This window comes from Megalops cyprinoides, chromosome 10, assembly GCF_013368585.1.
Source record: "Megalops cyprinoides isolate fMegCyp1 chromosome 10, fMegCyp1.pri, whole genome shotgun sequence".
NCBI classification, from domain to species: domain Eukaryota; kingdom Metazoa; phylum Chordata; class Actinopteri; order Elopiformes; family Megalopidae; genus Megalops; species Megalops cyprinoides.
In genome coordinates, this window is record NC_050592.1 from 25,049,279 (window position 1) to 25,062,570 (window position 13,292).

General features: G+C 48.6%; 1 protein-coding gene across 1 annotated transcript in view; it reads right to left on the reverse strand.

Annotated features, from left to right (window-relative positions):
* Nucleotides 1-582: 582 nt before the first annotated feature.
* Nucleotides 583-13,292, reverse strand: part of ascc3 (activating signal cointegrator 1 complex subunit 3) — a 195,927-nt gene continuing 183,217 nt past the window's right edge. Inside the window, exons 38-42 of the mRNA XM_036538487.1 lie at nt 9,944-10,095; nt 8,343-8,499; nt 3,337-3,543; nt 2,366-2,541; nt 583-2,047 (exon numbers count right to left, since the gene is read on the reverse strand). Coding sequence (XP_036394380.1) covers nt 1,900-2,047; nt 2,366-2,541; nt 3,337-3,543; nt 8,343-8,499; nt 9,944-10,095 — 840 coding nt within the window. The 3' untranslated portion in view covers nt 583-1,899. The remainder of the gene's footprint in view (nt 2,048-2,365; nt 2,542-3,336; nt 3,544-8,342; nt 8,500-9,943; nt 10,096-13,292) is intronic.

Genomic DNA, 13,292 nt, shown 5'->3' on the forward strand with positions numbered 1-13,292 from the left:
AAACACAATGGATCACTTTGATATGGATAGTGAAAGAAAATAAACTGCCTCAGAGTTCAAAACTGAACTTCCTTTGGCTGTGTGGAAACCCAAGCTTAACTCATCCTGTCCTCAACTGGCTAGATGCAGCAGAGACTTCGATTCAGAGACCGTTCGTCGAGCACTTTAAATAATTTCAGTCCGCATGATGTGGGAACATGACTCGGACCCTAACTGACTAAAGTGCTCATCTTTTATTTAACATTGCCATCATTTCCATTAAATAAATGGCCCGAATTATGTGGATTCTGAAAAAAAAGGCAGATAAAAAAGTCACTTTCACTTCACAGCTTGAAAGTTTGATAATAGTGCTTGATTATTTAAGTAACCACTTGCAAGTTGTTGTGCTGCTTTGAAATTAAACTTTATTTCAAAATGTAAACAGAAATGGCATACAGAAATTCATGAGCAAATGATTTTGAAATTTTCACTGAAAGAGTGATTTCCAAAATGTATACATACGTGCACACATATGTGTGTGTGTGTGTGTGTGTGTGTGTGTGTGTGTGTGTGTGTGTACATACACATTATTGTGCATGTGTGTGTGTGTCTGTGTCTGCGTGCAATTTTTAACCAGAGGGCACAGTGGGATTTCGCATTTTCAGTATTTTGGCATCATGTAATTACAGCTGCTTGAGCAAGGACACCACAAGCCATTTGCAGAGTTATTCTAAAAGAATAGGGCTACTGCACTGTGGGATTCTGGGTCAATAACAATATGGACTCTGGAGAACCGGCGAATAGTCTTCAAAACAGATGTCATAGTTTGGCACACGGAGCAAAGCATGTTCCACACACCTGCACCACATTCCTAGACTCCATGTTGCATAAATGCATCCAGCTTGTTCACGTTCAGTGCGGTGCAGCAACACTATAAATTCCCTCAGTGTAACTCTGGTTTGCAAATTTGGAAATTTGGCAAACTACTTGACTCCTATGTGTGTTCAAGATTCAATATTTAAGCACAGCTAATGCAGTCTTGAATCCAATGAGCTGAGAATCCAATGTTTACAATAATTCATATCCAAATTCTAGACAGATCCCAAATCAATTAAACCAATTTTACGTTTTTTTTCTTGCTGGTCAAAAACGAAAAGTTAATAATTGTACATGAAATGCAGTTATATTCAGACTGAAAACCAGGAAACAACAGTAAATTACAAAATGAAACACGGCACCTCTTAACTTTGCAGGTTCAGAATTTTTGAATGTGAAAATCAAATGACAGAAATCAGGTATGCAATTCTAAGAATGGAACGAATGCAAGCGAAGAGCACTGTCGGAAAAAGGGACACCTTTACCAGCTATAATGTGGGAGCAGCAGAAAAAACCTGCAAACCTCAGAGCAAACCTTCCTATCCATCAATCAGTGCTGAAAACCGAACTCCAAACACTCCTCCATCCACAAATATAAGCCCTTTGGCTCATCACTCAGGCGAAGTTCAAGTTTATTTCCTGTGCGTTTGGTGACTCTTGTGTTGGCTCGCACACCCTCACTGCATTGTGGGATGTGGAGTGCCTGCATGTCCGTGCTTTGAGTTTGGCTGAGCGGTGTCACTAGCATTGGTTGGAAAGCAGTGAGATGTAAGGTTCTGGTGTTCCAGCAGGCACTGTCCTCCCCGTCCTCCTCCTGGTCCCCTTCCTCCCCCTATGGGGCAGAGAGCTCACCCCTTCCTTCACCAGCAGCCCTGCCAAACCACCCTGCCCATCTGAGCTCAGTCAGACAAGATGTCTGCCAGAGCAAATTTCAAGTCATTCCCATTGGAGGCCAAGCTTCCCTTTCGACACTGATGCGAAATCGTCACCACAGGCCCGTCCCGGTGACGTCATCTCTGCGCGAACCATCTGCCCCGAGAGAGGTCATTCCAAGGCCAGGGCGCCGACGGCGTCGGCCACCTCGCTGTTCACTTGAGCGCGGATGCTGGCTGGCGCCACGTTCAGGTGGATGTCGTACTGCTGGTCCAGGCCCAGGTAGCTGTCACTCATCAGGTACAGTGTGTAGATACACCTGGAGAGGATGGTTACATTCAGCAATCTCACACAGACAGTCACTGGATGCCTCACTACCACATGGCACTACTATAACTTACATTACATTACATTATTGGCATGTAGCAGGCGCTCTCATCCGGAGTGACTTACACAGGTTACAATTTTTACATATTTATCCATTTATACAGCTGGATATTTACTGAGGCAATTGTGGTTTAACTGACTAACACACTCACTCATAACTCTGCACTAGACAGATTAAGCCGCCTTTCCAGCATGCTCCAAAACCCCCCCCCAAAGGGCTCGAACCCTGAACCCTGGTGGGTGCCCTCACCTGCCGGTCTTCTCCGGGGTGAAGAACGCGATGGACACGGTGTTGCGGCTCCGCATGTAGCCCACCCTCTTTACGGCCAGCAGCTCGCGCTTCTCCACCTCCCCCAGCACCAGGAACCAGCCCTCGTCCTTCAGCTTGGGGAAGCGCGGGGCCGCCGCCCTGCTGTCCTGCCTCCTCTGCCGGGGGGGGGGGGGGGGGGGGGGGCACGGGCGGGTCAGGCAATCAATCAATCAATCAATCAATCAATCGGCCAATCAGATTTTACTCTGCACAGCAGTGTATTTTAATACTGCAACAGCACTGCTGCAGACAGGTTCTGTGCAGCAAGGCGCACAGTGATGGCGAAGAGCACAGTGGATAATCAGGTAGATAAAAAAAACCAGAATGGTAAAAACAGACACAGGTGATGACAAGAAAATACACAGAAAAAGAGCTCCATAAGATGCAAATGGCCTCCAATACATTGGTATTTATGTATGAAGTACATGCCTACGCAGGTATGTACAGGTACACATCAATATACACAGGTATGTTCAGATCTGTATGTATGTGTAAAAGTATGCTAAAGGACATAGTACAGATATGTACATGGATAATGTTTTGGTATTTATAGTTGTGTACAGCTATGTAAAGATAAATATGGATGTGCTGTATATAGGTATATATAGTTGTACGCAGATATGTTCAGGCTTACAGGCTTACAGGCATGGGCTAGAATAGTGTTATGCTCACACTCACTTGTGTGAGAGTGCTGTTAGCCTGGTCTGACACTCTTGCTCATTCAACTTGAATGGATTCACTTCTGTTCTATTGTGCTGGAGGTCGAAGAGCGTCTGGGAAAAGCATGTATATTAGTGTATGTACGTATATTAGTGTACAAGCATGTAGAAATAAAGCTGTGCAGGTATGTACAGCGGTGTGAAAAAGTGTGTAAGCTGGCCGTGGGTGTTTATGGGCAGGTGCGCTCTCACCTTCTGGCCGCCCATGTTGATGCGGCGCATGGTGACCTGTAGGACGTACTCCTGGTCGGCGTGCACCGTCAGCCAGCTCTTGTCGTCGCGGATGTTGGAGACGGCGGAGGGCAGCGGCCGCTCGCTCTGCTCCTGGCTGTCCTCCCACCAGCCCTTCACGCTCATCCCCACCTCCACCACGGGCAGGTGGCTCAGGAAGGCCCACGCCTGGGGAGGGACGAGACAGGAGCTCTGTATGTGGCGTTTTAGACGACAAGAGGTCATCTAAAAAAACATAACACTATGTAGACATCGGGAGAAAAGGAGGTAACTGGGGGTGCGCTGAGGTCCGGCTAGGGTTGCAACGCACCCCTAAGCACCCCCATAGCGCCGGGCCCGGGTGTAGCTAGCCCTGCCAGGGCGAGTGTGCTACCTTGTCCCTGATCACAGACCCTCTCACGGGGAGAGAGGGACAGCATATCTACTCCCAGCCCCTCCCTCCCACTTCACTCTGAGCACACAGCTGTGAAGCCCCCCCCCCCCCCCCCCCCGCCCCCCCAGCTCTCAGCAGGTGGATGCAGAGCTCTGGGATCACCTCTCCGTGTGTGAGGGGACCACTCCTACCAGCTGCCCCCGAACAGGGGACTGTGCGGCCCCAGCTGAGGTCTAGGGAGAACAGGAGCCTCTTATCAGCCTGAGGCCCAAATGCTACCAGCAGCCTCCTGGTCTCTGCACTAACTCCCCTCAGGAGGTATTTGGCAGTGGCTATCTCCCACTGTTCAATCTCACCTGCAGCGCCCACCCAGGGTACAGAGACAGAGAGGGACAAAGAGAAGGGGAAGGTGAGAAAAAAAAATCAACAATTGAGGGAGGGAGAGAAGTAAGAGAGTGACAGAGAGAGACAGACAGAGAGGGAGATAGAAGGGGGTAAGTGAGGGAATGTTCACAAAGGCAAGTCAAGGCTGACATGGCTAACTCAGACGTAGCACCTCTGTGCGCTCTTCAGATCTGTGTGCATTAAAAATCAAGCTTAATCCTGGCTAATGTCTCTAGCGTATGTTCCTTACGTCATTTATGTCAGGGTGTACCACATTACCTCCAGAATCCATGAGGTAAGCAGTAGCTCAGTAAAAAATTCAATCACTGTGATGAGTGACCGTATAGCTACAATTTATTAAATGTCTGAGAATTTGCACACAGGCAGTCACATAAGCCAATATCATGCGCCGCGGGCTCGAGCTGACTGTTGGGTATTTCACTGCTCGACAGGGGACATAAATAGCATGAAACGCGGGCAGCGTTAATTCCATCCATCTTCTTTAACAACAACAAACAATCACAGTGCTCGCGCTGCTCGACTCATCAGAACATGGGACCTAAATCATTTGTCAAGTCGATGGCGGGGGTGGGGGGGTGGGGGTGCCGTGGTTTTGATCAAATTGTAAACCGCAATTTGCATCAAAGCCAATTTCCCTTCAAAGCGAATGGTGGATCACACATGCCAAAGAGTTCAGAAGATGAAAAACGAATCAAAGTTCCTGTTGAGGCGCAAGAGCAGATGTGAACACGATCTAAGGGGGAAAAAGACTGCAACGCAACCGCAAGACAGGTACAAATCTTCACATCTCATGGTTGGTGATGCACTGACAACACGATAAAGTGAAAAACTATTTTTGCATCACTTTCAGGGATGCGTTTGTTGGCAAAATGGGAAAACGAGCATGTGTGGATGTAAGTGCGTACATGTTTGCGCATAAGCATTCCTGTGTGACAGAGCACAAGAGTATGCGAGTGTATGTGATTGATTTGTGAGTCTGTGTGCACGTGCGTGCATGCGTGAGTGTGTGTGTGTGTGTGTGTGTGTGTGCACGCATGTTTGCTTGTATGTGTGGTTCTGTAGACGTGTTTGTGCGTGTGCCAGGGCATACACGTGTGTGTGTGTCTATGTATTTATGGGGGGGGGGGGGGGGGGGCCCACCATACAGCCCCACCACACAGAGCTGCCGAGCTGCTGCTTGCAGGAATCCGGGCTGTATGTCCACACCTCTCTCATCTCATCCCTCTCTCACTTCGCCATGTCTGTTTCACGGCCCCTCTAATCTCTCCCGCGATGCCGGCCACTTTTTCGTTTCGGAAGAAAAGGACAAGAGGCGCAAAAAAAAGAGAAAAGGAAAGAGAGGAGGAGGGGAGGAGGGGAGGAGGAAGAGGAGGAGAAGAGAGGAGAGGAGAGGACAGGAGAGTCCGGCGTTTTGGCCGCTGGTCGCTGTGGCGGGGCCACGTCGGTATTAGAAACCCCGGGCATCACGCAGCCAAACATATTTATGTGAGGATTAGTCCACCCGGAGTGAATGAGATGAGAATGCCCCGGCGCATGTACTTATTTAATTAGCGGGGCCGCGGCTCCGGTGGGGAGTGGGCGGGGAGGGGGGCGCGGCCGGAATACTGATGCGGGCTCTCGCCACGGCGCCCGCCAGAGCTCATTACCGCCGCAATTAGCACTTAGATTGGCGCTGTAAACCCTCTAATTTCTGCAGTAATTGGGGATCCTGGAGTTACCTGAGAGCCTCTTGCCACAGCGCAGCGACAGATTGCTGGCTGAAACGGAGGCCATCGGGGCGGGCTGGGGTGGGGGTGTGTGTGTGTGTGCGTGTGTGTGTGTGCATGTGTGTGTGTGCGTGTGCGTGTGTGTGTGTGGGGGTGCAGGCAACAATTCAAACAAAGAAGCTGGGGAGGTGTTTGTGTGTATGTGCGAGTGTGTTTTTTTCTGCATATCACAAAGTGATCTACCTGGAATATGAGCCTCTGAATACTGAAAGTATATTAAAATAATTCTACTTTTATAAAAATGATAGATTTATGAAAAAGAGTGCAGATGCTGGATTGTGCACAGGGTTAAACAAACCAGTGATCTGACATCTCCAAATATTCTCTTTGTAAAATGCTACTCGCCGTATCGCTGGAGATACAGTCTGCCGCACCTCTGGTAATGCTTTGAAATGATGAAAACACCTACTGAATTGATCTGCATAGCACACTGTAATCCCTACTCTACACTAGTGTACAAAGGGATATGAGGAGGAGCAGAGAAACATGGGAAAAGATAAACCATTCCCCTGAGGATGTCGGAGAGGAAGGAGCTCCGCTTCCCTCTGTACCTGTGCTAAAAATGCAGGAGATAACACACAGAAAGGGATGGACAGGCACGCGGCCGTCTCCCATCACAGCGAGCGATGAGAGGCAGGCAGAAGTACAGTACCAGTCAAAAGTCTGGACACACTTTTCTTTCGTTATTTTCACCATTTTCCACATTGTAGAATAATAGTAAAGACATCACAACTATGAAATAACACAAATGTAATTACGCAGTGACCGAAAAATTTGTTCAACAAATCAAAACGATCTTATGTTTTAGATTCAAAATGGCCAAACGATATTTTTTGAAAATAAAAAGTTTTTTTTGGAAAGAAATTCATACAGAGGCATCAACTTCACTTTACTTATATTTGTCTAAGAAACAAATTTCAACCATTTAAGCTTAAGTCTTTTGATTGCAATGTCTTTGAATGCATGTTTCCTCCCTTATCTTAATCAGGTGTGTCCAAACTTTTGACTGGTACTGTACATACGGAGTCTCAGCCTCGGACAGTGCTACACTCTGCCGGCCGGCTTCGGATCCAGCTCACTGTCCACACACCAGCTCTGCAGTGAAAAGAGGTCAAACGAATTCTACACACAGCCTGCAACTACAGAATGCTTTGGGAACTGGCACTGCGACCAGAAGGATGTAGGTTCTAATTCCACATGGATATAGCGCTGCTCTATCCTTGAGCACAGAGTCAGAGCACAGACTGTTCTGGTGTGGTAAGTACCCAGTTGTACATGTTGGTTCTGTGTAAAACTGTGCTAAAAGTTGCCGTTGAATGATGATGCCCATGACAGAAACGCAGAGTGTGACAGAAGGTTCAGGGCTCGGCGGAGCTGGGGGAATGCGCATGGGCGGCGGGTTTCAATGGCGGCTGCTTAATCAAACCTCCGTCAGGCGCGTTACCTGGACAGCTCCACCGTGTAAATGAGCTCCAGACCTGAGCGATGACTCTGGATGAAAGTGTCCGCCTGGGTGACTGATGTCTGCAGGCAGAGCCTCTGCGGTGATGTGGTGCTTAACCCCAACCATCTGGGACCTTTTGAACAGGCTGACCCATGCTTGTTCCTGCCCTCGCAGTCCCGTCTTGTCTCCCCCCCCTCCAACTTCCCCGTGACGGATTCCCCGTAATTTCCTGGGACAATTTGTAACCTGCCTGGTCTGACACCCGCGGGGTCAGAGTTCATGTGCGAAGGTCAGCGGGTATTGGTGGTTGTGGTGTCTTCACTAACACCGGGCCTGCCTCATCGATGTTCATGTTCTCAACAGCATGGGTGGGACAGCTCCTGCCTAAACGACCTGCTATCCTTGATGGAGTGGCGTTTCTACTAACAAAGTAATCTGTCATTCAAAGAGTGCACTCTTAAATCCTCTGAAACTATCCATTTACCACACTGCCAGCTATAAACCGGACTGGCATACCTGGCAACCCTGTTTGCAACATCTCTCTGAGAGTAAACATCTGAAACTGGAACATAGAGGTTCAAAAAAAAACAGTCAACAGACAACGTCTATTACAACTTCAAGAGAAGACTTGAAAACTCTGTTCATATGTTTTGAGTTTTCTGGAGCGAGAAAATATTTGCTCAACTGAAGAAGCCAGACAAATAACATTTTCCACTATAGACTGAACGTCCTGCTGTTTTTGATTATCAGCTTATGGTTGAAGTCGTCCTCACCTCTCCGCTGCTTTATATTTACTTTATCAAACAATCATCACAACTTCCGCAGGAGCAATAAAATAAATACGTGTGTGTGTGTGTAGTATAAAGTAGTATAAAGTATAAAGCAGTTGTGAATACACACAGGGAGAAATGTCTCTCAGTGTACTTTTCTTCTTGGAGACCTTCAAAAGAAGCAGAAAACCAACAACTTCCCGCATTACCTGGGTAACCTGGGAAGGCTGTAGCTCCTCCCCCACGATGGTGGCGAAGTTGCTCTCCCGCCCGTCGCAGGCTGCGATCAGCTCAGGGAGCCCCTCAATGGGACCCTGGTACCCCCACGTCCCGGCCCCGCCCCCGCCCCGCCTGGGGTTCCACTTCCTGCCGGGGGAAGGAGAGAGACAGAGAGAGAGACACGCGGTCATGCCGGCGAGCCGCTGCTGGAAATCCCGCTAATTCCGCTGCTGGCCCTGCTGTGGGCTGGCGCTGCGGGGCAGCTCGCCTCCCTCATCCCCTCTTTCCATTTTTATTGTGTTCGACAAATTAGGTGTCACTACAGGAAGCCATGCTTGAAATTCACATTATGCGCATGAAAAGATCCGATGTTTAAGAAGCGGACTCTCATCTTCCATGTGACTTGAAGGGAAGGATGGGGGACGCTGTGTGTGTGTGTGTGTGTGTGTGTGTGTGTGTGTGTGTATGGGGGGGGGGCAGGCCGTTTGAAGGCCGCCTCCCAAAGTCACGTCTGTTAAGCGATGCTAATCATGTTTGCAGAGTTTCAAAAGAGCCTGAGAAAGGATTAATAGCTGATTTCTTCTCTGTAGCCATGTCAGAACATGGAGCGGATGGGGGGGGGGGCATAATAACCCGACAGCCTGAATCCGCCACGGTGGTGGTGGGTGAAACACCAGAATGCAAATGGAGGACATGCTTTCACCCCCTCAAAGTAAATTACGACGGCGGACACGTATGGGGTTTTTTCTGATAAACCTGCCAGGTTTCATGGCAAACAAGCAGGTAAACGGGGTATCAGCCGCAGAGAGCGAGGTGAGCCTCTGAGTCAGGCACGGAGACGCGAGACGAGGGGAACTCGGCGACAGGATGCGTAAACGTCTCTGTGACTGGAATCGTACCCGGCGGACTACAGAGGGAAGCAGAGCTGCAGTGTCAGAGTTTGAAAGTGCTGGTGGCAGCCTCTGCTAAATGATAAACATACAGGCTTCACTTACATACATCTAACGGCCACTCCCCCCAAAATCAAGCCAACCACACCCAGATTTCACTGAACTACCCAGTTACACCCAGATTCCTCCACACAAGCCAACCACAACCAGATCTCCTTGAACAAGCCAATTACACCCAGATCCCTCCAAATAAGCCAACTGGACCCATATCTCACCAAATAGACCAGTCATGCCCAGATCTCTCAAAACAAGCCATGGATACCCAGAACTCTTACAACAAACCAGCCTTGGCCAGATGTCTTTACACTTCAAACGGGTGAAACAAAGATGTGCACTTTTTTTGTATTTTCAGTGTAATACTGACATCCTATGGTTTGTAATTTCATCTGACAAGGTATAATGCACACATATATGTCTGAGTTCATGTATGCACAGATCCATATGTGCGTACTTGCGTGTGCTATACAACAAGTTTGAGTTTACCTGGCACAGTTCATTTCATGAGCTCAGCAAGAAGTATGGTGCATGTGAGTACTTTACCTGAAGAAGTGAAATGACTAGTTAAGAGAACAGGAGAAATTGGCATGGGGAGTTTACCTGAGCAACTGTTGTTGAGCGTCTGCATGTGTGTCAGTGCATACCTGAACAGGTAGAGGTGGTGCTGTTCCATGTGCGGCAGGGTCAGCAGGGAGGAGTCGTGCAGCCACCTCCCCTGCACGATCATCTGCACCAGGTTACACACACTGAGAGCGGTGACCAGCCAGCCCTCATTCGCTGCCAAGTCCAGCATGGCCTGCAGGAAGGAGAAGGGAGAGAGGGCAGCGTTACGTACGCGTGCATGGAGTTTACATAGCGCGTACATGCACACACATTCAAGCACGCAGACTTAGACACACCAGCGCACGTGTGTGCATACCCCCTCCCTCACACACTTACACACACACGCGCGTGTGCAAAAACACACCCACATACACACACGCTGCGTCCAGCCGCCGAGCCCGGTTTCCATGGTAATCTCAGCGCCCTGAAACAATCAGCGCGGCAGAGAGGACCGCGGGTCCGGGAAGAGCAAGGGTCACCCTGACATTCCCGTCCAATCAGCCGGGAAACGTGGGCTCATAACAGGCTCTCCCTCTGCAGCACCAAACCAACAGGCCACATGCTCACCCTGCTCCCGCTGTCTGCAAACAACTCGAGCCGCACGCTTTGGTAGACACCAATTTAGTCTGTCAAAACTGAGAGAAATATCTGAGGAAAAAAAAAAAAAACCTATATAAAAACTGGAATTCTGAGGACGAAGAGAGACGGAGCAACAGGAGCCAAATTTCGAGAGTCAGTCCGTGCGTTTTGGATGCCGTAGTCCCTCTCGTGTGGGTATGGAGCGTATCTGGAGAGGATTTTCTGGTCAGTGTGGCCTCTGGCAGTGCAGAGGCCAAATAAACTGGCCCACCGTCCTTTACCGGACTCTCCACTTCACAGCCACGTTGATGGCTGCCGGCACTGAGACGGAGGCCTGTGGCGTTCAGCGGCATTACATCACTTGCGTCGTAACCAAAGGGTTCTGGGTTTAGCTCCCAGTAATGACACCCCTTAAAAACAATATACAAATATACATGCATACACACAGGGTAGTCAGGAAGCCCCAACCTATTAGGCTGGAAAAACTTAAGAATTGTTTCAGAATGATGCATATGTGTGAATACTCTACCTACTGCAGTGTCAGGTGTAACCCAAGATGCTGACTATCCAGGACAGAAGTGAGATGGTGACCTTGTGTTGGCAGGGAAGGTCTTATGTTGAAATTCCCCACGATCCCCAGCCTTTTTTTGCACGTGGGTATATTAAGCCCTAAATTTACAGAGTAGATGTTCAAAATGGCACAGATTTCATATCTGTGCCTCTGTTAATAATATCACCCGTTATACTGTTCTCTGGCAAATTGTCCGCGGAAATTATGTTTTGATACGGTAGGTGCCCATGTGGAATTACACTTAAAACAAACTAACAAAGCAACAACAAACATTTTTGAGCTCATTCCTGAACATGTGAAATAATTTTTTCACAGAAATGGATGTTAGGGCCACCTTGTGTGTATGTGTGTATTTATATAAACACATTTTATCTTATTAGTCTCTGAAATGCCCTGCCTCCAATAATAAAATAATATAATGAGCAATGATATACATATGTTATGATATAATAAGGGTTAAAATTTAGCATTACATGGAAAAAATGCTGCAAGCCTGCCTTTGCCTCAATACCATTAAAGACACATAGAATGGAGAGGATCACAGTGACACCCTGCACTGATTGATGAATGCTGGTAGCATGTGGCTTAGCCTCATCTGGTCCCGTCTCCTAAGCAACAGTTACCATCTCTCCCCCTCCCTCCTCTCTCTCTCTCTCTCTCTCTCTCTCTCCTCCTGTCTCTCTCTCTCCTTTTGCCCCCCTCTCTTTCCTCTCCCTCCCTCTCATTCTTTCTCCCTCTCTCTCTCTCCCGCTCTCTCCCCTGAACCTTCTAGAACCCTTTTCCTCAAAAGGTTAGCACTTGCGGAGCTCAGCTGCGCTCTAACAAACTTAATTAATCAAAAAGTCATTTCCTCCCTGTAACTATGACTAAAAAGCGCCTCAAGTGCGCCGGCAAGCCCACAAGTTAATCAAAATGCTAATGCAGTACAAATTAAAGTTGTGATTAACATTTCACAGTAGCTGCTTGAGCAAATTGATCACACAAATGGGTTAGGCATTACTCATGTCCTCTGCTCCCCCGCCGCGCGGCACCTCGGCCGCGTCGCGCCCCCCAAACTGCCCACACCTCTCTCCCCGCCGGCCCTGAGAGAGCAGGGGAGGGTAGCAGCACAAATATTGCTGTTAGAGCCCGCAAGATGGCCGGCCGTGAGAGGCCCCTGAAAGGAGAAGGGTGTTCTGCTTGTTATTCACCTGCTGCTCGCCTGCCTGTGTGTTTGTGCCTGTGTATATAGCATCTGTGTGTGTTTTTGCGTGTGTGTGTGTGTGTGTGTGTGTGTATGCAGTATATGTAGTACAGAGTCTGTGTGTGTTAATATGTGTGTTAGCCTGGTCTGACACTGTTGCTCACTCAACTTGAATGGATACATTTGTGATCTATTGTGCTGGAAGTTGCTCTGGATTAGAGCGTCTGCTAAATGGATGTAATGTAATGTAATGTGTGTGCGCGTGTGTTGTGTATGCGCGTTTGCGTTGCACTGTGACCGCAGTGCACACAGGAGAGGAGAACGACAGTATTTCTGCAGCCTGGCGCTGCAGGAGCTTGCAAAAGTAGCCACATGGACAGGCATGGACAATCACTAACAGATACAGAGGGCATGGATAATCGATGGCATACCCTAAGGCATGGACAATCGCTGACAGATCCTCAGGCGAGGACAACTACTAAAACATAAGCAGGCATGGCGAATCGGTGGTGCACCGTCAGGCATGGACAATCGCTAACAGATTCACTGGCCTATGCTCCATATGAGCAGCAGGCCTCCACGGCTTATGACGAGGTGCACGGTGCTCTTTAGCAAGGCCTCGCCCCCAGTCGTGGCCTCGCTGAATTGCACCTCCGACTGAAGACTGCTCTGGCTCAGACTGCACTATCATTTTACACCCTAGGTAAAGGAAGCCCGCTTTCCAATGCATCCCTATAGCACCAATCATTTACCTCATTTTCACCCCATTTTGCACCCCTTTCTTTGATGTGTGTGTGTGTATGTGTGTGTGTGTGTGTGTGAGTGTGAGTGTGAGTGTGAGTGTGAGTGTGAGTGAGTGAGTGAGTGAGAGTGTGAGTGTGAGTGTGAGTGTGAGTGTGAGTGAGTGAGTGAGTGAGTGAGTGAGTGAGAGTGTGAGTGTGAGTGTGAGTGTGAGTGTGAGTGTGAATGTGTGTGGAGGGGGGCTGTAGCTCTGAACATTTCAAAAGTGGAGAACTCTCATGTACTGGAACCTGATGACATGTAACAAGGTCTTTCA